At 41.2% G+C, this 25,974-nt stretch overlaps 1 protein-coding gene and 1 long non-coding RNA gene across 3 annotated transcripts in view; one reads left to right on the top strand and one right to left on the bottom strand.

The window, feature by feature from the left end:
* Window positions 1-2,751: 2,751 nt before the first annotated feature.
* LOC148890533 (uncharacterized) lies at window positions 2,752-6,535 on the bottom strand. Its single transcript, XR_016116603.1, has 3 exons — window positions 6,399-6,535; window positions 6,123-6,262; window positions 2,752-2,918 (listed from the first exon to the last, which is right to left on the bottom strand). It is a non-coding gene; the product is annotated as an uncharacterized LOC148890533 (long non-coding RNA).
* Window positions 6,269-25,974, top strand: part of cacna2d2a (calcium voltage-gated channel auxiliary subunit alpha2delta 2a) — a 168,277-nt gene continuing 148,571 nt past the window's right edge. For both annotated transcript variants that reach the window (XM_089009935.1, XM_089009936.1), the window contains exons 1-2: window positions 6,269-6,738; window positions 15,064-15,145. In XM_089009935.1, coding sequence (XP_088866061.1) covers window positions 6,614-6,738; window positions 15,064-15,145 — 207 coding nt within the window. In that variant the 5' untranslated portion in view covers window positions 6,269-6,613. The remainder of the gene's footprint in view (window positions 6,739-15,063; window positions 15,146-25,974) is intronic.

Raw genomic sequence — 25,974 nt, 5'->3', positions numbered from 1 at the left:
GAAGGAGGAGAAGAAATAATTTTTTTTTAGAGTTAGACTGTGAAAGCCATTTTCAAGACGGACTTTTCATGACTAGATGGACATCATGACGGTCGGACAGCTCCGAAGCTAGCAACAATAGCAAAAAATATTGCCATTTTATGACGTTATCATCAATCCACATGTTCATAGTAAAAATTAAAACACATTAATAGCAGTACAGGTAACATCTGACTTACGACCAGCTCTACTTACAACCACCCGTACTTACGACCATGACCTCCAGACCCTATTTTTAATTTTTGGCAGCGTGTACAACAATTTTGGCCAGCCAGCCAGCATCTCACTCTCACACAGCAATTGACGTGTGATGGCACCAGAGGGGGGAGTTTGCGAGTCATTTAGCCTACCAGTATCTATTCAACATTTTGAATGGATTTCGACTTATGACCATTTTGACCGTTTGGTCGGAACGGATCTCTGTCATAAGTCGGATGTTACCTGTATTTCTTAATTTTTTTCAAGTCACAAGTTATTTCCTGGCCAATGATACCCCCTAGTGGACGTGTAGTAATATCACCCTTCACTCGCAGATTCATTTATTGATTCAGACATAGCACTACTAAAGGCCTTGGAATGACATGCGCGGCCCGTCACTGACAAACACACACACACACACACACACACACACACACACACACACACACACACACACACACACACACACACACACACACACACACACACAAACAGCATATATTCTTCATCCTCTGCAAAGAATAACTAAGAATCAGATATGAACACTTTACCCTATTTTGCTACTCCTTCCATCTACATCCTCCATCCTCTGTCCCAGGACGGACGAAGGGACCGTTTTATCCCACGGATGGAATGGCCGTGCGAGAAAAATACTGAGGAAATAAAACTATACCTCTGCAAATCCCCCGAAGCTTGGTTCAGAGATGTTTGTTTTTCTAATACAATACTCATTCCCTTCCAGAATGTTCATTCGTCATAATATTAAACAAAAAAAGAACTTTCAGAGTAAAATCTGCATCCATGTTATTGAGAGACCGTCAGCGGATCTAAGTTGAGTGATTAAGGCTTGTTTAAATGGAAGGACGCCAGTCAAGGTGGCTGCGAGTCGGCGGCAGAGATGTTCAGTGTGAGTCAGCCCTCCAACATTCGTCTTGCCGCGTTTTCTGTTATCAGTCATGTCAGCGTGGAAAGTATTGCCAGTAAATCCATCAATGATTGCTGTTTTTCTGCATTGGAGGGTAGGAAAATAATACAAAAGCCATGGGTTGTAGTTTGCTTACTATTGATGGAGATTAAAATAATAATAAAAATACATTTCATTTCTAAGATAAGTTTTTTTCTGTGCGTGAGCAGCGGCAACCACACGCGCCAGCGTTCACTCAACCTGGAATAACTCAAATCGAAATCTAGCTAGCTAGCTATTAGCTGTCTATTAGCTAGATAGCGCGGCAGCTAAATAGCTATTAGATAGCTAGATAGAGAAATATGTTAAGTTTTGCAAATTTTTCTCCTTGTGAAGTGAACAAGGACATCAAATAGATAGAAAGTTAGCCAACTGGCGAATGGATAACTAATAGCTAGCTAGCTAGATAGATAGCTAATAGATAGCAACTATTTAGCTAGTTAGGTAGCCAGCTAAATAGTTATTTAGCAAATAGATATCTAATAGAAATCTAGCAAGGTAGCCAGGTAGACAGCGAGATTAGCTAACCAATAATAACTAATAGATAGATAAAACTGTGGAGGGATGCATTTGCCCCCCCCCCCTCCAATAAATATAATTCCCTCCCCTTCGAACTAAAACTTTGGTGCTACAAGTCGAATCCAGGAGTTTACTTGGATATGTGCGTGACTATATGGCTAGCTATCTATCGAGCTCGCTAGCTCTGTTTTTGCTACATATCTATTTGGTATCTATTGGCTGGCTAGTTCTCTAGCTGGCTATCTATTCGATATTTATTGGCTAGCTAATCTCGCTATCTAGCTATCTATCTCGCTAGCTATCTCTTAATTCTCCATTAGCCAGCTCGCTAACATTCTATCTATTTGAGTTATTTATTTTCTTTGTTAGTTGACATTTTGTTCCTGCTGGCTTTATTTTAGTACAGTTTGTCAAATACACCCTGCTCCTCCCTCTTGCCTGCTCTTTTTTGGGTCCACCACCATCACCACCTCGCAAATCGTAGCAGGGATGACTGATTTTGGGCGTGAGTCCAGACAAAAACATAAGAACCAAAAATGTATCATAGGCAACACTCAAAACTTCCTACTACTCTGGCATTTAACTCAGCATGATTCAGATTTGAGCTTAGTTTTACTCCTTTGTGCTTTCATTTATCTTTGTGACTGTTTTATTTCATGTATATGATAGTTGTCCATGTAAAGTTCTACCTTGAGCTGTTGTTCAAGCTCTATATAAACCAATATGTATGTATTGCATTGTATTTTGGACAATCACCCTCATTTCAAGCTCATATAACTATCATTTAGGAATTAATTAATATGTATTGTATTGTATTGTATTGTATTGTCATTAGAAATGTAAAATCACCCTTGATCGATTATTATTTTTAGTGAATGTGCGGTGTGTCACTTTTTTTTAATAAGTACATTGAGTATTTCTCAAAAACGATTCCCCCTGGGAGTAGAAGGAGTTGGTTTCTTTTATTTCACATCCTACGGGTGGCAAAAAAAAAAGCGCAAGCATTCTGACTTGGCATGTATGTTGTCTGTGTACACATCAGGGGTGGCAGCTGTATCTTTGGTTTGTTTTTCAACTCCCGCTGACTTTTTTTGCCGTGCTTTGTCGTCTCTTCCAAAACAATTTCAGTCGTTCTTGTCAGGGCGCGGACAGAAGTGCTCTGCGGCAAACCTGCAGATTGCTGTGTGGCTTTCTTTTGCTGCTTTGCGCGCACATATGCGCGCACATATGCACGCACGCACGCACACACACACACACACACACACACACACACACACACACACACACACACACACACACACACACTCGTCAGCCGAGGGGACAAAACCTTTGTGAACGCATCTTTTTTTTTAATAGGCAATGATAAAATATAAACACCAGGTACTTCCCTCAGAATAAGTGAACAAATATTCTGTTTTTGCAGTTTTTATCTTTTGTCTATGGAAATACAGCTGTCACATTTGGTGACAAAGGCTATTTGTCAACATCCTGGTGTCTGTTTCCCATGAACATTCATCATTTGCCCTCCAGCAAAATTATTTAACTCGAAAAAAAATAATAAAATAAGACGCCTTAAAGGACAACCGACACCATTTTTTGTTTCCTAACTGACATCAGAAAAAACGTTTTATAGCATCTAAAATACTATGTAGCGTCCCAGAAAATACACAAGATGGTGCCCAAGCTCCGTTGGAAATGGGCTGATTTGTCTGCTGGGAATTTGTGTCAACTAGTATCAATAGTAGTCTTGGTGCTTGGTTCCTTCTAATTTCACCATCAACACGGATCAACATGAAGTTTTCAGACCAAACAAAGTACCCAAAATGCATTGTGTGTCGCTTTCTCGGTCAGGGGCGTTCCTGACGTGACGTCAAGTCAGGAATCGTCACCAACTCAAAAACAAGACTTCCGGAATATTCAGCGTGAGTCTTAGAACGTAAAATATAGCTATATGCCGTGAAATCTTTGTAAAATATATTCAGTAGTAGTCATTTCAAGTGATTTTACAAATTATGGACACAACTTGTCCGGAGGCGTCGGTTGTCCTTTAATTCTTACATGCACGCTTAGTGTCCACTATATTTCCCCATTGAGTGCCCAGGGGCATTTATAAACATTGTTCCGGATTGTTCCAAGTAATTTATTTCATGGTCAGCATGAGTGATCTTGAGCTTTGAGTAGTCCCAGATGGAATACAAGTACCTCTCATGCAAATACTGTAAAGACCATGTAATGTATGGGTTTGATTGTGTGCTGCAGCGGCTAGTTGTACTTCAGGGTCTAAAGCACAGGTGTCAAAGTCAAGGCCCGGGGGCCAAATCCGGTCCGCCACATCATTTTTTTCGGCCCGCAAAAGCAAATCAAACTTGTGAAATTCCATGATACTTGCTAAGATCCTGACCAAAATGTCATATTTTTGAATGTAAACCACAATAACAGTCATTATTCTTGACTTCAGATTTGAAAACTAGTTATTCATTAATTGGTTGTGCGCTCTATATGTAATATGTGGAGGGGCTTAAACATTCTAATGGCCTCCCCAAATTCATAACGGCCCTCAAGAAGAAACCTTAACTATAATGTGGCCCGCGGCAAAAAATGACTTTGACACCCCTGGTCTAAAAGGAAAAGCCCCACTTGAAGACTTAGTCAAAACATCGTTAGAATTTTCACTCAAGAAAGCACCGATTTATGGCCATGCCACTGATTTGCACGAGTGAGTTGGTGCAGCGGATCAGCATGTGGTGCATGCAGCAGAGAAAACAGTCATCCTCATATGAGTCATCTCCTAATCAAGAGGAGCCCTTTAAATGGTATAAACCAGTGGCAGGCCGTGATTGTCAAACCTAGTCCTTCAGTAGTGCTATGTCTGAATCTACAACTGTGGTGTGATTTACTACACGTCCACTAGAGGATGCCATTAGCCAGGAAATAACTTGGAAAGAAATGTAAGAAATACTTTCATTCAACTGTTCAAATGTTTACTATGAACGTGTAGATTCATGACAACCTCATAAAATTGCAATCTTGTGTTCTATTTTTGCTTGCTTCGGAGATGTCCAACCGTTCTTATGTCCATCTATTCTTGAAAATGGTTTTAACAGTATATCCGCAACCAAATCAATTTCTTCTCCTCCTTCAGCCAAAGTGGGTTGAGAAAAACGCTATTAAATCGACAAAACAATATACTGTATTTGCTGAGGCAGTTCTCTGTGCTAGCTCTGGCCAGTATGCTTTTTTCACTAGCGGCGAGTGATACTATGATTATTTAGTGACTAGCCAATCGTGACTAGCCAATGATTATGTGAAAACTCTGACGTTTGCAGTTGGTTGATTGGTTAAATACTTCGATACAAAAACACCTGGAAGCAGCACAACAGGGGAAAAGCAATGAAAGGAAGACATTTTGGAATTATTTAATAAAAATTTGTAGACAAAGTATAATTCACAATTTGTTATTCTGTTATTATGAGGCCAGCACAGAAGGCAGCCAACCACTAGTATAAACAAACAGTTAATAAATATAGTGGTGCGTCAGTCTTGGAAGAGGGTGGAAAGCGCAGGGGTCGACTTCATCCTGAATTACATCTACTCTCAGGATTTTTAGTGCATCACTTCACCCTAACCCCAACCCCACCCCTGCATGTTTGCCCTTAAAGCCAACAGCATCAGATTTGTATCCAGGGGAAATTTGTTGCCACAAAAATGTACTAGCATAACATAAGCTTATGTTTATTCAGTGCCTCCTGTTTCTGAGAAACAAAGAGACGTGCCCGGCCTGCCCTTCTGTTATGTGACGTATGAAGAGCACAGCCTCAATAGATGATGACAGCACGGTAGTTAATGCAGCAACGTTGCTAAGTCCCCATCGTCATTTCCCTAACCCTAACCCTAACTATTCCTGTTATTGTAAAGTGACCTTGAGAATTTTGAAATGCGCTTATAAATGAAATGTATTATTATTATTATTATTATTAGTAGTAGTAGTAGTAGTAGTAGTAGTAGTAGTAGTAGTAGTAGTAGTATTATTGTTATCATTATTATTATTGTTGTTGTTGTTGTTGTTATTAGCTATCTACATAGCTCGCTTTCTATCTATTTGAGTTACTTCCGGGTTGAGTGAACGCTGTCACATCTCTAAGGCTTTGAGTGAATCCTGCACCTGGGGTCTTAACTAATATGGTCACCACACTTCTTTAGAATGCAAGCTCAAGTTTTTCAGGTATCTTATTTTACTATTGTCTTTTCCCTTCAGGGGTCACTACAGCAAATCAGCGTCCTCCATCGCCGAGGTTTGATTGGCATGTTTGTTTTGGCCAAGCTTTTACGTCAGATGCCCTTCCTGACACCACCCTCTGTATTTTTCCGAGATTGGGGCCGGCACAATAAAACACAGGCTTACTTGTTTCTAATGAAGTTGAGATGATGCATTCGAGCAAACGTCACGGCAAAAGAAATGTTTTATTTTGAAGGCTCATGACCGGATGCAGTTTGTATGGTATTTATTGGACTTCCCTCTCGCGTTGACTTCGTCGGAGCCAGCTGTGGACGAGAGAGAGAGAGAGGGAGAGCTTAAAGCGTAAATAGGTGCACATCGTCACTATCAACATCGTCGGCAGCGGAGCACCTTCCTTTTCCTCAACCACATCTCCACCGCCAAGGAGTGACATTCTCTTACCCGGATATCAGCATTAGGGTCCTTGAGACCCTCCGGTCCATCAACCAGCTCCGGGCGCGTACTCCCCCCCCCCCACCTCCGCCTCCGTCTCGACTGGGTTTATTCTTAGCTCGGCTGTAGGAGTCTGTTGGTCCCCACCATCCCACGGCCCCCTTCCGTCGGCGTGCGTCCTTCCGGCCCTTGGTTTTATTTTCTCCCACTTTGTTAAATATTTCATGGGGAAAATGGCGATCGGAACCCCGTCGTACGGCGCGCTGTGCCTCCTCTGCATCCAAACGGCACTTCTCTTGTGCTTGTCCACCCCGGCCACCGGGACGCACCACTTTCCGCAGCAGTACACGTAAGTCGCAGGCTCTTCTTTTTGGGGAGCTCGGGATGGATGTAGGACAGGTGGCCCCGTGAACGCACCAGTTACTTGTGTGACACAGCACGCAACTTCCGTCTGTGATATTGCATATTATATTATATAATATTGTATATATTATATTACATATTAAATTTCAAATAATATTTTTATATAATATTTCTTATATTACATTACATTACACGTAGATACAGCATAACCTGCTTGTATCTCATGTTTGTTATGGTGGTCTGAATGGTTTTTAAAATCTGGCGAATGGTTAAAAAATATTTGGATTATATTAAATGACAGCAGAGGGACATGATCGATGCATTTACAATCCTGGATGCACTCACTTAGAGTAGATGAGTCCATGCAGTCGTATCACGAAACTTCAAATTGAGTAATAGCATCTCATAAAATTGCGATGATTCAGGTCAATTCAATACGACAACTTCCTCTGACAGTGAATTTAAAACAAAAGGTACTATACGGGATAAAAAGAATGTCAAAGATGGAGAAATAATTTACAAGGAATGTATTAAAAATGATATATTTGACTAAAATACAACTCATAAATTGCAGTGTGTCAGACTAGCACATTTGCTTGAGAATCTTGGTTTGATTCCCGGCTTCACGAAGGCGACTCGATCTTGCTTCATTGTGATCTACCACATATGGTATCAAGTCAGTGCATTTTATAATGCAAATGACGTGTCGTCTGTCTCACAGTCAAGACTTTCTTGTCTTTGCATGCATTTAGGTTTGTTTAAGACTAAAAATGTCCATAGATGTGAGTGTGAGCGCTCGTTTGTCAAGATGTCCTCTGTGATTGGCTGGCGACCACTACAAGGGTACATCCAGGCTTTTCCGTGTCGTCATATGGAATAGACCCCAGGTCACTTGTGACACGATGAGGTCATGCACTGTAGATGGATGGATGGATGGATAAATTATAAATATGATTTGCATTTTCCATTTTTTTGCCCCCCCTTTCTTCTTTCCATTCTCACTGTTCCACTTACCTGCCGCATCCTTCCCTTCATGAAGCCTTCCTGCATCCTCTATGGCTTTGTAATTGAGATGATCAAGGTGACTTTGAAGGCCGCATCACTTACCATTCACTGACGATTAACTCCAAACTGCCATTAACGGCGGCGTTTATTTGACCGCTGAAGTCACAGTGTAAAAAAAAGACCCAGTATGCTGAGTGAATTATTCCTGCGTTTCAGTTCATTTGCGATCTTCATCATGTTTTGTTGTTTAAAAGTATTGTGCTGTTGTATGTTTTTAGAGACGTGACTGCCACCAAGTACAGTTTACAGTGCACGCTTGTAATTTAATATCCATATTGCATGTTTTTGGATTGTCTATTACCTTTTACATTTCAATTGACATATATTGCACAGGCGGCCCGGTAGTCGAGTGGTTAGCACACCGGCTTCACAGTGCAGAGGTTCGTGTCCCGGTCTGGCCTCCCTGTGTGTAGTTTGCATGTTCACCCCGGACCCGCGTGGGTTTTCTCCGGGTCCTCCGGTTTCCTCCCACACTCCAAAAACATGCATGGCAGGCAGATTGACCACTCGAAATTGTCCCTAGGTGTGAGTGTGAGAGTGACTGTTGTATGTCTTTGTGTGCCCTGCGATTGGCTGGCAACCAATTCAGGGTGTCCCCCGCCTCGTGCCCGAAGACAGCTGGAGAGAAAGTCAGAGAGGCCAGACTGAGATGGTTTGGACATGTCCAGAGGAGAGAGAGTGACTATATCGGGAGAAGGATGCTGAGCCTTGAACTGCCAGGCAGTAGACTGAGAGGAAGACCGAAGAGGAGGTTTATGGATGTGATCAAAGAGGACATGAAGGTACTTGGTGTGAGAGAAGAGGATGCACAAAACCGGGATAGATGGAGGACATTGATTCGCTGTGGCGACCCCTGAAGGGAAAAGCCGAAAGGAAAAGAAGAGAAGATTGTTATTATTATCCAGGCAGGCTGGAGCGGCTGGAGAAAAATGTCAGGTGTGATGTTAATCTATTATTAAAAAAAATACTTTATCAACATCGCGGGGATAATACTAGTGGTCCTCAATCGGCAGTACATTTGCACCTAAAAGCTTGCAACCACTCATTTGACGACAATGAGGTTAAAATCTTAGCGACAGAACATAGAATGTTTGAACAGGGGGTAAAAGAAGCGATTCTCATAAAACAACTAAATCCTTCATTAAACCGGTCTGGTGGGGTGAGGTTCAATTTGGATCGTTCATACAACAGCCTGCTTAAGCAAAACAGGTTAGGCAACATTTGTAATGCTGATGAGGTGATACCGGTGGGAGTGGGGGAAATGGTAACAGTCGTTAGTCAGGAATGTAGGAACAATCAGTGGGGCCACAGGGAGTGGTCCTCTGCTCCCCCCAACCTGAGAGTAGGGACCTATCATAGCTGTGTCCGGCGCCGCCATGTCCGGACATTACTGATATATAAATAGGGCCGATACGACCAGTCAGACTTTAGTTCGCTGACGAAGCCTCTTGGATAGGAGGCGAAACGTCAGAAACCTTCACTTTTGTACAGATGACGGCTGAAGAAACCTTCTCATCGATGGACCACTCCTGTACGACTGAGAGCTTACACAGACTTATTATTATTATTATTATTGTATTTATATTAATAGTTGTATTTTTCAGGCTCCAATGTACCACACTACCTCTCATCCAACTTCCTTGTTGATGAAAAAGAACAGATTAGTGTGCCTGTTGTTGATGTGTGAAGATGATGTTTAATGGTGCCGTCTCCGCCTCCAAACCGGCTTCTCCCCTTTAAATAAACATCATTGGCAAATTTATGCATTATATTGACCTGGACTAAAATTAATTATCTTTCATGACATTGATTTTTGCTGAGCGATAGCTCATGATAAATGAATATCGTTGTGTTGTCGGAGATTAGTGGCTTTAAGCAATTACACTGTCACCGTCATTATATTAACGCAGAAGGACCTTTCTCAAAAGTCAATCAAACCTTGTTGGTCAAAGTTTTATTGCAATGGAGAAAATAGGAAACTTGAGCTCAACTTTATTTATTTATTTATTTATTGTCTGTTTGGAATCTGACATTCAATATCACCTTTTGCCCTGTCAGAGATGTTTGTTCGGACACTGTGAACAAAGGCTCGAACACAGGAAGATTGTCTTTTACTGCCGGCAGGGGGCGTAGTTTCATGAAGCCACTTTGTGTGCGCTTCTTCGACCGACGCCCAACCTTTGCAGCCCTCTGCCAAGCTATTTATTGAGAGTATATGCACATTTAAGTGATCCATTAGTAAAACACAGTCGTCTTGATTTGAAACCATGGCCCTGGATGTCCCATGGTACAAGCACCAACATCCATAAACCAACAGAACATAGACATTTTAATGGGTTGTCTTTCCATGAACTGATCGATTTGTAATCTGGCTAATGAGCTTTTCCTGTGAAGGAGTTTACCAAGTCGTAAATTAGTCCAAGGCCAGATCGCCTACATGAAGATGACAGTTGAACCGGATGTGTCTGTTCACCTCAGATTGACCCCAGATTTTCTGTGCTTCCATTGTGGACCTTGTGTTCATTCAACTCAGCATCCAACAGCACGCTATTTTTAAAGTCAAAGTCAGCTTTATTGTCAAATATGCTAATATGCATGACATACAGCACAGATGAAATTACTGTCCTCTCGGACCCAGCATGCAAGGCACTTATAATTACTGTCACAAACATAAACATGAAAACGCCAATTTGCCGGGAGAGGGGAGCCGCTGCGTGTTCACGCGCCGCCATCTTGGGAAAAAAAATGACAAAATAACAAATATGACAACACAAAGACACAGAGTCATTCATTCTTCAGGACTTGCTGTACCCTCTTTGTGATGACATGAAGCAGTTCTAGTTGAAAGAGGAGAGGATCAAAGCATCCATGTCAGCAGTGGATCAGGGACGTCATGGTGGAATTTGTACGTCTACTACAAGCTAAATGTTGAAAGCAAATAAATATGATCACTTCTATTCTGTCTATTCTCTATCATGCCCTGAGTGTCACACCAACAACTAACCTGCTTGTCCTTATTATCTGTTCGGAATTGGATAGCATTGCTTTGTGAAACTTTTTTCCTGAATGTGAAAGAATCAACAGGAATAAAACAAACCACAAAGATCGCCAAATACTTCCTGTGAACCCAGAACCACAATGCTGCAGTAAACATGAATACAGTGGGGCCTCGCTTTACAAGCACCTTGCCCTCCGAACTTTTTGGTTTACGAACATTACATTTATGAAAATTAAACCTTGGCATACGCACTATTTTCACAATACACCCCCCCCCCACCACCACCACCACGGCTGGCGGAGTAATCTTCGGCAGAACACAAAAGCACACGACCGAAGAGGGTCCCAGCCGGCCTACCTTTCCACACCCTCTTTCAATGAGTGCACACGTCTATCGTCTTCAACAATACTTTTGCCGTTATGGGACCGAAAAAGATGCCACCACAGGCTCGTGTTCAGCCGAAGAAGGCACAAAACAAAATAACAGTCGAGGAGAAGAAGGAGATCATTGAGAAACACGAACGAGGTGTGCGTTTGTGGCGTCACATGTGCACACCGCGGCTGTCATATGAATCTCAGCCTGACACATCTCTCACGCTGTGTGTCACTTCCCTGAGAGTAGCTTTCTATGACCATTCTACAAATAAAGAGCCCGGTACCGTCCACCATTGCTACCATCCTTCGCAAAAAGCTTGACACAAAGGTGCTATTTAGTCGATGCTTTCACGTGACTAATGACACCAAAATTGTCACGTGCGAATTGACAGCTGGGGCGGGGCCGCCGCTCCCGACCTCCGCCAGCCGAAGAAGACACAAAGCAAAATTACAGTCGAGGTGAAGAAGGAGATCATTGAGAAACACGAACGAGGTGTGCATGTTGATCCCCTAATCACCGATAATGGGACATTTCAACGAGTCGCTGTCACCTCACCAGAGACATCGCGCCTCACTCTGTCTTGTGCTGGCAAGTCCAAGAGTTTGCTTTGCCGGAGGTGATTGTTAGCCGCGATCGCGTACGTTTGTTGCTTTCCGGGATCGCAAGTGTGCTATTTTATTTTGCCTAGCTTGACAGGCTTGTTGTAATAAAATCTCTGCCAGCACCTACGGGACTCGAAGTTGATGCAGATGACATCGAGGAGCTTGATAATGATAATGTGATGCCTCAGTTTCGTAAGCTCTTACAGTGCAGTGAATTTCTTTCATTACAATACAATAGCACATTTATTATACATAGAATAAGGTGTGTTGTGTGTATTTTTAAGGCTTATTTAGTTGAAAATTATATTTTATGGAGACCTGGGAATGGATTATTCTTATTTTAATGGTTTGTTATGGGGAAAAACATTGGGATACACACTTTTCGCCTTACACCCTCTGTCTGGGAACCAATTAAGTTCGTAAGCCAAGGTTTCATTCACTGTATTTTTCCCTGTTAGCCTTCAGGTCGTCAGTTCGTGTCCTGGCTTCCTGCTGCTTTTAAATCATCGCAGGAGCGTCTTGTTCCATTAAGTAATGTGTTACTTGCTGCGAGATGCGCACTGGCGATCAGCGTCCCTTTGATCTCCGAATTTGGCGGCTGTCTGATGGAGATCAGCTCCGCACTCCCTGCTCAGGGGTGAAGGGGGGGGGGGCATTTCTGTCCGACCGAGCAGTTTTAATGCAGAGTTGCTGATGGCAGCCCGTCCTGCAAGTGCTGGACAGATATGTGCATGCGTAAGGGGGATGGTGGGTGGATGAAGAGGGTTGGCGGTGCTGATGACAAGACCGTGCATTAGTAGATAAGAAGGTCAAGGGACCAGTGATGGGGCACCAAGCACTTAGGTAGGCTATTTGCCAGGAAATACTCTCTTCCTCACTGATCTGGGGTTTCCCCTCCCAATGCATTAAAGGAGCTGTTTTAAGTGTTTGTTGTGCATAATCTTCAGGTTGGCGCAACAGCGGGAGAGCAATGAAAGGAAGTTGAAAGACAATTTGGAATGATTTTGTGGTGCCTCGAGATACAAATGACTTGATTTACGAATTTCAGCGTTAGTTTGTACAATGCTTTTGTACAAACTAACTAGTTTACTACTAGTCCACCACAGGGTACCCTTTGCCATGAAATAACTGACCGACATTTCTTAACGGTGTCCATTTTTCTTGAAAAGTCTGTCTTGAAAATGGCTTGAACAGTAAATCTACAACCTCATTCAGTGATTGTTGGCTATTAAATCAACACAATATGATTAAATGTATTATTATTATTAGATATGTGTTTATGCGGCTCGCTGCTGATAAAGTATGCTAGCTCTGGCCAGTATGCTCTTGTCACTAGCGGCTTGTGATCAGAGCAGTTCTCATAAACTATTATTGGCTAGTGACCTGCCGATCACAGTTTGTGAAAACCAGCACCTTTGAGAAGGCATTGGTACCCCTTCTGGGTTACCAACTCAAAATCTGATTGGTTAAATCAACAGTTTGATTGCCACTTTTGATGCTCCAGGCCCTGCAGAACTGATTGTGAAGGCATCCAGGTAGATTTCTTACTGTGGTAACAAATGATGGCTGAAATGTGATTGGTGAAATGCCGAAATACGAAAACACATCTGGAAGCAGCACAACAGGAGAAAAGCCATCAAAGGAACCTGAAAGACAATTTTGAATTATTTCATAAGTTTTCATGGACACAATATAATGAACATCAGTCCGTAATTCCGATATTTTTAGGCCAACAAAGAAGGCTTTGCAGGCCTTGACAGTCCACCACTGCTGTTACTCATTCCTCATGGTTTATTTTTTAAATGGTCTTTTTATGACGAGGCACAATTCATGGTGTCGAGTATTTTGTCCCTCAATGCCCAGTGCAAATGTTGACTGATTACAGTGTTGCCCCTCAAGGCTGTTTGAATAGCTAATTAGGGGCTAATGGGATTGTCACCCCCGAGACAGGGATAGAATATGAGACATCAACGTCACAGTTGAGGGAAGCGGCAAAGTGGTAAACAATGCATGCCTCATAATCGTGGAGTTCTGGGTTGAATCTCTACCTTGGCCTTCCTGTGCGGCATGTTGTCCTGACGTTTACTAAAAACTTACGAAATATATTCAGGATAGGATTCAACAGTACGGTTGTTGTCTGTAAAGTCAGCTGGGATAGCCTCCAGCTCACCCCTTTGACTCTAATAAGGACACACCTTGTATAAAATGACGGCTAGATTTTCACATTAAACTGCCTTAAAGGACAACTGACACTTCCAGACAAGTTGTGTCCACAATTTGTAAAATCACTTCAAATTACTTCTACTGAGCGCATTTTACAAAGATTCCAGCGCATATAGATATATTTTACGTTTTACAACTTGCGCTGAATATTCAGGAAGTCTTGTTTTGGAGTTGACGATCCCCTAAGTGACATCACGGCGGCATCACCCGTGACCGAGAAAGCGTTACACAATGCATTTTGGGTACTTTGTTTGGTCTGAAAACATTGTGTTGATCCGTGATGATCGCAAAATTAGAAAGAAAGCTACATAAAAACCGCGATGGTGAATCGTTGTGTGTCGCAGCCAATTGTGGTAACATGCATCAAGAATGTGTAAGTTTACACAAATTCCCAGCGGACAAATAAGCCCATTTCAACAGCGCTTGTGCGCCATCTTGTGTATTTTCGGGGCGCTACATTGTAGTGCAGACGGCTCGAATTAATACGGAAGGACTTTCATGGATTGCAAACATTTATGCTTTCCTCTTCAGAACTATTTCAATCATATTCATAACTGGACGAGTAACAAGAAAGCATCTTCTCCAAATCTGAACTTTCTGAAGCCATTGTTTTGATTCTGGAGCAAGGCAGTGTGTGACCAATAGTGACGTCACGGACAAGGGGGTGGGATTTTCTGAATCTGCCCAGTTCCAAGCTCATTTTGTGGCAGTTTTGGGACACTTTTAAGTCATTTTTATTGGTGTTTTGCATTTGACTAAAAATATCAGCCTGCGTGTTTTGGGTATTTTAGATGCTATAAAACCTTTTTCTGATGTCAGTTAGGAAACAAAAAAATTGTGTCGGTTGTCCTTTAACTGCTACTTCACAAAATAGAACACTATCGCCGTGTTCTGGATCTGCCACTAATGCAAACGCCGACGCAGGAGACACACTCTGGCTTGAACATTGCCACCCTTGCTTGCCTAGAGCGAGAAACCCAACGAATGACATGCTCAGGTGTATAATGTGAGTTGATTTCCATTGAAATCGTTCCATCTTCTTCTTCAGAATGATTCATTGGGCTGCGCGCATCGAGAAGGAGCTGGAAAAAGTTCTGCAGCACGTCACCGGGACTCAACAATTGAGATCGGTGAGTTGATGTCACCCTGCGTTATAAAAAGAAATTCCTACAGTATGTGTGTGTGTTTGTGTGAGTCAAGCGTTATTTGAAGGATTATGGCTGCTTCCCTGCATGTAGCAGATGGCTCAGGCGAGCTGTGATTGACGCAATTTCAACATGGATTCACCTTAAACAATTGTTTCAATTCTGCCATGGCGTGAGATTATCTATGGTGTCCTGAATATGATCCAGTAGCCTTTAGCGTGCTGGTGGCAGCATTGGCAGGTCTTACTAAGTGCGTTTAGGAGGATGCTAGGGTGATAGTGAAAGGCAATTAGTGGTTGGACATTGACGGGTTGTATATAATTTTGTATTGTGCAAGTCTGACGCATCTAGAGGAATAAATATGCACATTGGGCAAATGAGACTCGTTTTGTTATATTCACAGTTACAAGGTAGCATTTTGGGCAGTCGTGGGTGTGAACACAGCCGACTCGATTCTCAGACAATGGAAGTGATATCCCTCTCATTCTCTGTAAAATATGTGGATAGAAAAGTTGACTTTAACCAACAAACCAATGAACAATTTTCAGAAGTATTTAACTGGTTTTCAATTTTTCACTCTTAACCCAATGACATCTACGTAACCCGGGTTGATACATAAATCGAAAAATCCTGTAATGTATCACTAACCCATGTGAATGAGGTATCAAAATTGTCATGAATACAATAAAATACAGTGACACCTCAGCTTACGAACGCTTTAGCTCATGAACTTTTCGCCTCACGAACATCAAATTCCCCTGCATATAGTCTTGGCTGACTAACTACTTTTTGGCGGACGAGCCAAACCACTCAGCGCCACGGTGGCTGCGGACTAGTTTTAGGCGGATGAACACTAAACCACATGGTCGAACAGGACTAATTTTTGTCACCCCCTTTCTTTGAGTCCAGACGTGGTTCGTTATCGAGTGTGATACCTTTGCTATTATGGGACTGAAAAAGATGCCACCAGAGGCACAAAAAAAATTACGGTTGAGCAGAAGAAGGAGATCATTGAAACACACGAACGAGGTGTGCGTTTGTGTGACTTAGAGTACCAGTACGGTAAGTCTACCATTGCTACGTGTCGCTAAGGGTGTTTCTGTGTTGCCCAAGCAATGGTCTCACGCAATAGAGGTTGAAAAACTTCTGTTGATTTGGATTAACTTCACTCAGATATCATCAAGAGGCAACTACATCAACGACCATCACAAAGGTAAATAAAACGACTTTATTATATAGTTCAGTTTATTTATTTAATTACAATACAATAGCACATTTATTATACATAACATAAAGTGTATTTTGTGTAGTTTTAAGGCTTATTTAGTAGAAAATTATGTTTTATGGGGATGTTCAGCAGACGAACTTTTCGCCGAACACACACTTTCTTGGAACCAATTAAGTTTGTGAGCTAAGGTATCACTGTATTAAAGTCAAAGTCAAAGTCAGCTTTATTGTCAAATATGCTAATATGCATGACATACAGCACAGATGAAATTACTGTCCTCTCGGACCCAGCATGCAAGGCACTTATAATTACTTTAACAAACATAAACATGAAAGGGCCAATTTGCCGGGAGAGGGCAAAAGTTTGGTTAAGTTTGGTGCCATTGAACTATGAGGACTCCCAGTCATGTAGAACATTGCATTGTCATTTTCAGTGACGTGCATGCACTTTTTGATATCTGGGTCACCTAATAAAAAAAAGAAAATAAAAAGTATCCTTCCATACTCCCTTGAGGGTGTTCAGATTCACTGTTTTGTTAATTTATTTCCATGCAATGCAGATTCCGGTTCATTTACTCACGCGCTCATACTCACTCCATTATTATTGTTTATTTTTTTAATTTGTTTGTTTAAAGATCAATGGAATGACGGGTGAGTTATTGCATTTAAACAGCAGCTCATGGATGCTGTTTATAGTCTTTATCCTTCACATTGTCACCGCCTTTACGCTTGATGTACTCCAACGTGCGACGATGAGAGGCAGCAAACGGACGCCGCCATTGTTTCCACATCCTCGGGCTTACTCCGAGCAGTTTTAATAGACACACATGTGTAAAGCCGCCCACACCCACGCGTGTGCATTTTATCATGTGCTACATAGCCTATTTTCACATTTGTATCATCTGTGAGGAATGTCTTTGTTTTTGTCTGTTTGCCATGATGCTGTAGTTGAATTATGTACTTTTTCTGGTGCTTATGGATTATGACAAATATATAGATCTGCGAGACGAATAAAGGTACAGTGATACCTCGGTTTACGAACCCCTTGGCTTAAGAACTTTTCGGTTAACGAACGTTACATTTATGAACATTTTACCTTGGCATACAAACTTTTTTCGTACACGGAGCTGCCTCAATGAGTGATGTGTCGTTCGCGAACAAGCCCGTTCTAACAACAAAATGGCAGCCGACTGTTTTTGTCCTCTACCCCCAATAACGCAGCAGTGCGGGCATGGGTGGTTTAAACATTAAAGAGACAGGCAGACAACAGTGAGAGAGTTTCAACTTCGATAGTTCAAAGGCAGAGTGTAGACTGAAAGGTTAAAATATCACATCAATCAGGGTCCACATATAAGCAGCACAATTCATCTGTACGCTTGATGCAAAAAGCTATCAACCCAGCTAAACAGAACACAATTGATGAGGAACTAGATACAATTATCACAGAGAAAGCACCTACAAGGGATCATTATTCACGATGGTGAAAGGAGAAGGTTACGCTCCTCATCAAGTGTTTAATGCTGATGCCACTCCATTCCATCAAGCCATAAACGACCATCACAAAGGTGAATAAAACGAATTTATTATATAGTACAGTTTATTTCTTTAACTATAATACAATAGCACATTTACATTACATTTACATTACATTTACATTGTAGTGATGCTACAGGGAAAAGATAAAGAAGGTGGAGGATTTTAAGTACTTGGGTTCAACTGTCCAGCGCAATGGAGAGTGTGGAAAAGAGGTGAAGAAGCGTGTCCAGGCAGGCTGGAGCAGCTGGAGAAAAATGGCAGGTGTGAAGTGTGATAGAAAGGTTTCAGCTAGGATGAAAGGAAAAGTATATAAAACAGTGGTGAGACCAGCCATGATGTTTGGACAGGAGACAGTGCCACTGAAGAAAAGACAGGAAGCAGAGCTGGAGGTAGCAGAGCTGAAGATGTTGAGGTTTTCTTTGGGAGTGACCAGGTTGGATAGGATCAGGAATGAGTACATTAGAGGGACAACTCATATTAGAGGCTTTGGAGAGAAGGTCAGAGAGGCCAGACTGAGATGGTTTGGACATGTCCAGAGGAGAGAGAGTGACTATATCGGGAGAAGGATGCTGAGCCTTGAACTGCCAGGCAGTCGACCGAGAGGAAGACCGAAGAGGAGGTTTATGGATGTGGTCAAAGAGGACATGAAGGTAGCTGGTGTGAGAGAAGAGGATGCACAAAACCGGGATAGATGGAGGACATTGATTCGCTGTGGCGACCTCTGAGGGGAAAAGCCGAAAGGAAAAGAAGAAGACAATAGCACATTTATTATACATAAAATAAGGTATATTTTGTGTAGTTTTAAGGCTTAGAAAATTAGAAAGTAGAAAATTATGTTTTATGGGGACCTGGAAACGGATTATTCTCATTTTAATGGTTTCTTCTGGGAAATTAATTTTTGGGATACACACTTTTCACCTTACATACTCTGTCTGGGAACCAATTAAATTCGTAAGCCAAGGTATCACTGTATATCCAATCCAATTTGAATGACCAGAATCGTGTGTATATGCACACGCATTAAACACGCATAAGGAGGGCAGGCATGCACTAGTGCTTTAATTGCTCTTGAATTGACTCCAGCGCGGAGCAGATTAATGTTTAATTTCATAGACATTTTGTGTCTTGGCGTCACTTGCCCTTCATGCCGTCTGTGTCTGTGTGGTCGGATCGTTGCTGGCAGGTTTGCATCGACCCTCTTTCACACTTCACTATCAAAAATTTGCATCATGACAAGTTGGATAAGACAATTTTACGAAAACTAGCCACTCGATTTTCGAAGATGGTGCATGTGTGCATTGGCGTAAAATTGAATACATATTGATTTTCATGAAGGTTTTCATGAGCGTTTTCTACCATACATCGCAGCTGCATCTGATCATATGATGGCTGAACATTGACTAAATTTTACGCCTGCTGTGTGTGGAGGACGTCACTGTATTTAATTAATCTATTGTACCGTATTTTTCGTGTATAAGGTCCACCCAAAAGCCATGATTTTCTTCAAAAAATAAAGCGCTCGTCAGACATCTGGAAATGTTTTTTCCCTTCCATGCGGGGGAAACATTTGCTTTTTTTTCCCCCATGTTAGCGCTTTTTTACAGCTTCATCTGTTGTTAAAGCAGATGAAATACATATTATAAATAATATGTGTTATATTGTAGTTTGTACAGCCGCCCCTATTTCAAGGTCATATTACTCCAGACACATATAACTATTTTTCCTGATGAAAGAAGAGAGTCTAAGGCAGAGGTTCTTAAACTGGGTTCAATCAAATCCTAGGGGTTTGGTGAGTCGGTCTCGAGGGTTCGGTGGATCCTCCGCCGCAGTGGTCCACCCCTCAGTCTCGTCTGTAGTTACTGGGCACAGTCATTGAAAGAAGTGTTCGGTGAATGAGCATATGAAACTGGTGGGGTTTGGTGACTCCAACAAGATTAAGAACCACTGGTCTAAGGTTTCTAATTATGTATTGATTGTTTATGAAGTCCTAAAAGTCAATATTCTGTGGGTCCTGCGATTTGAGGTGAAATGACAAAAACCCTGGCACTGGAGTGGACACACTTTAGCACATTGTCTGTGTTTACAAAAACAGAAACCACAATTGATGAATTCCGACATTTCTCAGGATTGTCGAAGTCAGCCAAAGCCACCAAAAGCATGTCTCTGAAGTGCACTCAGGGATTTATTTGCCATTGCTGAGAGATAAAAAATGCCCAATAACCTCTTCCAAATGTAGCAGATCAAATGCTCCTCACCCCACGAACCCATACCCCCCGTATCCACACTACAACTAATGAGTAAAAGCTTCTCCTCTTCACTGGTCCATAAAAACCGCCATTGACAAGAGGTGGGATCGGTGCCATTTGTTTCTTGATTGAATCGCCCCAGTTTTCCCGTGGGCAGTTTACAGGAAACAGTGGCTCCTCCTCTTCTCCTCGTCCCACTGTGAGAAATTACCTTTAAAGGGTAGAGAGTGCGAGAGATAGAGAGCGCTGGAGAACTCGGCCCTCCATACATGCCCCCCCTCCCTCGTCTTGCTCCTTGGATGTTATACAAGAGGAACTTGTATCTGGATGAGTAGAAATTCCTTGTGTAAGAGCGATACACATCAGGTCCCTCTCAGATTTCAGTCTCCAGTCATTTCACCATGACGGATTCCTAAAATTATCTCTAGTCCTCATTCACTGCCATTCCTGAATTTATTCGGAAATTGAAAATATAACGGGGAGTGCCATTTCCGAATTGATTCAGGTTTTGGTTTTTCATGCTTGGGTGCCGATAAAGTGCTGTTCAGACCTCTGGCAATGTTTTTTTTTCCCCTTCCACAAAGGGCATTTCTCTTTTCTTCCATGTTAGCAATTTGTTCCAGCTTCAGCTGTTGTTAAAGCGCTGTAAACCAATATGTATCCCAATGTATTTTAGACAGCCGCCCTCATTTCAAGCTCATATAACTCCAGACCCATATAATTTAGGAATGAACTATTTTTTTTCTGATGAAAGAAGAGAGTTTAAGGTTTCTTCCACTGCATTTAATGTTTATGTAGTCCTAAAACTCAATATTCTTTGGGTCCTGGAATTCGAGTGACAATGACAAAAACCCTGGCACTGGAGTGGACACATTTTTACACATCGTCTGGCAGTGAATGAGTTAAGATTAAAAATTAAATTAACATTAATGACAGCGAGTCAAAAACACCGCTGTAGCATCTGCAATGTTTGGTGACCTTTAAAAGGCTGACGTGTATTTTTGTTGTTGTTGCGAAAATCAAATTAAGAGTACTTGCGTGATCGCAAACATATATTTATTGTCTCTTTTTAATAATAATAATAATAATATTCATAATAATAATAATAATAATAATACATTACATTTTAAGCACCTTTCAAAGCTCTCAAGGACACTTTACAGTCACAGACAAGCATAGGTACTATTATAAATTAGCTTAAGTTCATCAATAGAGGTTCAATTGTTATTGATTTTGTTATCTATGGAATGTGCTTGATCGTGGTTAACTTATTTGTTTGCATTGCAGTGTTAAACACAATGATCTCGACAATTAAACAGATGATGTGGTCCTTTCTGAACTCGCCAGTCAAATCGGTTGCCATCTTTTTAGCCTTTCGCTTGGCCATTTGTGCCAAACAACAAGCAAACATCACGCCAAACTAAGTGGGCATGAGAGGCACATAAAAGCAGCAGTGATCTGAACATTAAGCAGCATGAGAGCTGGTCAACGCTATTCCTCCCAGCTTCACACCCCTCGAGGCTGACAGGCCAACGCGAGGCCTTACAAATGCACAGTATTTATTTTTTCTGCCCTTTTATTGGTTTTCTGACAAGCGGAGCTTTTACAAGGATTCCACTGCAACTGTGGTGATTTGAATGCTATCTATCAGGACAGGGCAGGAACACATGCAGATATTGCTCCCTCGTATCAGAATAACTTCGTTGAGATGGCCCATATAGATATCTTTGAATGTATGGGGTTTAGAAATAAAATAGGATGTTGTCAATGCCAATTTCCCCATGTTTGTATTACTTTTCTATCTTTTAATGGTATTTTCACCGCGGCATCCTAACCACGTTATGCAAATACTATACATTGCAACCTTGATTTCGTGATTTATCCATTCCAAAAAGCCCAACTGAAACTAAATCGTACAAAAACTCATAGGTAGTCATGTTAATCCCATACTTATCCTGTGACTGCAAAGTGGCCTTGAGAGTTTTGAAAGGCGCTTCCACATGAAATGTATTATTATTATTATTATTATTATTATTATTATTAAACTATCTCTTTTAAACACATACACACACATATCAAGGTTAGTATTCTCTACGAAGCAATATTTGATTATTTAATTCATATTTGTGTAGTCTAATCTTTCCTCATCACATAATTTCCTCATGTAGGAAATGACTATGGTGTATGTCCTTTTTGAACCTGATAGTATGTCAACGAAATAAATGTCACAACATAAGCAATTTTCCGGGGTATAAGGTGCACCCCCCAATGAATGGTATATTTTCAAAGTGTTTCCATATATAAGGCGCACCGGACCATAAGGCGCACCTTAAATGTCGGAAAAATGTTTTCTAAATATAATATATAAATATAGACGTTTTCCATACACAAGTAACATCCGAGTTACGACCGAGTTCCAGTCTGACAAAACGGTCGTAAATCAAAATACATTCAAAATGGCCGATATGATGTTTACACGACAGAATAGTGTAAAATTTCAATCTGTTGTTTTTAAGCAACATTTTCTATTGAATGCTATTATATATCAAACAGTTTCCAGTTCATTTATTAATGTTATAACTTTTAGTGTCATTTTTATCATTTTATATTTCGCATTATCGATTTGTATTACTGTATAACTGTACCTGTGATGTATACAAAACTATTTACTGTACAGTTCATTTATAAATGTTATACTTACCTTTTAGTGTCATTTTTATCATTTTATATTTCGCATTATCAATTTTTATTATTGTATAACTGTACCTGTGATGTATACACAACTGTTTACTGCACAGTTCATTTATACTTGTCCTGCTCTCCCTGCTAACGGCCAGAAGAGGTCGCCGGACGTTCGGACGTTCGGACTCAGGCGGACGCCAAGGGATAAAAGCAGTGTACAGTACTACAGGAGATGTGGCCAAGACAGTATCTGCACTGTATAACTACTGTATTGAGTGTAGTCACGCAATAAATTGCTGTGCGAGTGTGTGACATGGTGGTTGGCCAAAATTGTAGTACGCGTTGCCGGCTGCTTGCATGTTGCGGTGCCAGGCGTAGAATAAAAAAAAGGGTCTGGCGGTCGTCGTCATAAGTACAGGTGGTTACCTGTATAAGGCACACCACATTATAAGGCGCTACAATAGAGGCGAGTGGCTGCTGACAGTAGTTGCGAGACCTGTTGAGGCTCAATATAACTTCACATATAAGGCGCACCTGCGTATAAGGCACAGGGTCATTTTTTTTAAGGAAATCAAGGCTTTTGGGTCCCTCTTATACACCGGAAAATACAGGATATCATTGTTTGCCTCGCTTTAGTTTTTTACGCCCATTATTATGTGATTTCGTTGATGATGTTCCAGAATGCACATAATGACTCTTTTGTGAGTTCCCTGAGTAGGTTGTGGAGATGTGTAGTGGTGCGAGGACTCAAAATGTCCAAGCGTGAAGTGTTTTTTTTTTTCAATTCAGACCAGAAGGAGATCTTTCTTTGTGTGTATTTGTGTGTGAAGTGGTGCATACAGCAGCTCTTCTTGCAAGCGAATTGTGCTTAACTTCTAATAGCTGTGTTTTGTCTGTCAGGGTTTCCGGTCTCTCATTGTTCTTTCTTTCCCTGCCTCCCCCACCTGAGCCAGTCTGGGATTGATTGGTCACACTTGTGAATACGTTTAATTGGCTTGCCTCAGTTGTGGGTGGCTCTTCAAAAAAAAGGAAAAAAAGGTGGCAGAAGAAAATAAATAATCATGTAGGACTCAGCTACCTTACATCCTTTCTAATTCTGTACCTTACTCCTAACTTTCTTCTGCTAAAAAAATACATCTGGTAGAGAAGAGCCCCATCCCTTCCTCCTTCCCTACCTCCCTAACTCCCTCCCTCCATCTATGCTTTGGCACTGGGCTGGACTTGGCCTCATCTCTCCCGCTGGCTCTTTTCCCAGGGCTCCTTTGCTTGATCGGATGTATGCTGCACCACTGCAATTGTTGCATTACAAATATACTCAGTCATGTGCGCCGTGTGCTTATTCTCGCACAAATACATAGCCTTGTTTGGTTTATGTAACATTATTTTTTTTCGGCTGGAGATTGAAAAAACACATTTGACCAGAGATTTAATGCTTCATATCATGCCGGGAAAAATAATTTTTGATAAACAGATCGCACGCACGCACACACACACACACACACACACACACACACACACACACACACACACACACACACACACACACACACACACACACACACACACACACACACACACACGTATATATACATGACATGGGTTTTTACGTTTTACTTTTGTTGTCTCTGTACGCCAACAATATACAGAATATACACAGGAAAAATTGCAATTTAAAAAAAAGGGAAAAAAAGTTACATTCTTTTTGTCAATATTGAAAAATAAAAAACGAATAAAATCAGTGACCTTCCAAATCATGCATGTTAGGTTCATTGAAACCTAGAAATTGCCAATATTTTTGAATGTGAATTCCACACATTTTCAGAATCATCAAAAATGTCCTGTTTTTTTATTCCTATCACAATTACGATTGAGACCCAACTACTCTGAGAAATCAACAAGTTAAAATGAAAATTTCCCTGACAATGGTACCTTTAAAAATAAATTGCACTTCTGACATGTAGGGGCCGCCGTGGAGGACAACAAATGGAATCATTGTAGCTCCTCTCACAACAACACAACCAGCACTTAGTTGATTAAGGTTACCCAAAGATAATGGGTGCCGTTGTTGTCGGCCATTGTTGCTCCTGCCGCTGTGTTTTGCTATTTTAATAATAGCTTTCACTTTTTACTCGGTTCAATAGCGGGCAACCTCCAAAGAAACACTGGTGATTATGTGTTTACAACACAAGACAATTATTGATATTTTCAGGCTTATCAACAGACCTCGCTAATTGGCGGGACTTCTTCAGTCGCTCTTGCATTTAAAAAAAAATGTTAATCACAAATTCTGACAAAGATGCTACACTTGAGCTGTCATTTGTTACGTTGCGACCAGGTCATTATTGGTGCTGTGTCACTTTAAATAAAGGACAGTACTGATTATTAGTAATATTATTATTAATAATAATAATAATAATAATACATTTCATTTCTAAGCGGCTTTCAAAACTCTCAAGGTCACTGTACAGTAACAGGATAGGTTTTTCTGTGTGTGAGCAGCGGCAACCGCAGCACTCTAACTGGAAAAAAACTCAAATAGATAGAAAGCTAGCTATCTAGCTAATAGCTAGTTAATAGATAGCCAGCTAGACAGCTATTAGTGACTTTGCATTGCTTTTACATATAACTATAAATGAAAAAAAACAACTGAGATTATTTCCCCCAAAATTCTTGGGAATTTATTCAATAGTTCATGTATAAGTTCTGAGTATAGAAGTATTGTCAACCAGAGTTCAAATGTAATGTTATTACAGCTGTATGTCGGCAGAATCTCCTTAAAGGACAACCGACGTCTCCGGACAAGTTGTGTCCATACTTTGTAAAATGGCTTCAGATTACTTCTCCTGAGCATATTTTACAAAGATTCCAACGCATATAGCTACATTTTTACGTGTTAAGACTCGCGCTGAATATTCCTCAAGTCTTGTTTTTGAGTTGGTGACGAGTCCTCACCCGACGTCACTGAAGGATCGCCCCTGACCGAAAAAAGGACACATTGTAGCAGTCCTTCCATCACGTCAATGCATTTTGCTGTACTTGTTTGGTCTGAAAACTTCGTGTTGCACCAAAAAGAGGCAGAAGAGGGCGACAAAGCTCTGTGTAAGGAATTAATCAGCCTGTGGA

This window comes from Hippocampus bargibanti, linkage group LG12 (assembly GCF_051943395.1).
Source record: "Hippocampus bargibanti isolate YZ-2025 linkage group LG12, ASM5194339v1, whole genome shotgun sequence".
Classification (NCBI taxonomy): domain Eukaryota; kingdom Metazoa; phylum Chordata; class Actinopteri; order Syngnathiformes; family Syngnathidae; genus Hippocampus; species Hippocampus bargibanti.
Note: the sequence above shows the minus strand (reverse complement) of the source record. Positions and strands in the feature narration are given on the sequence as shown.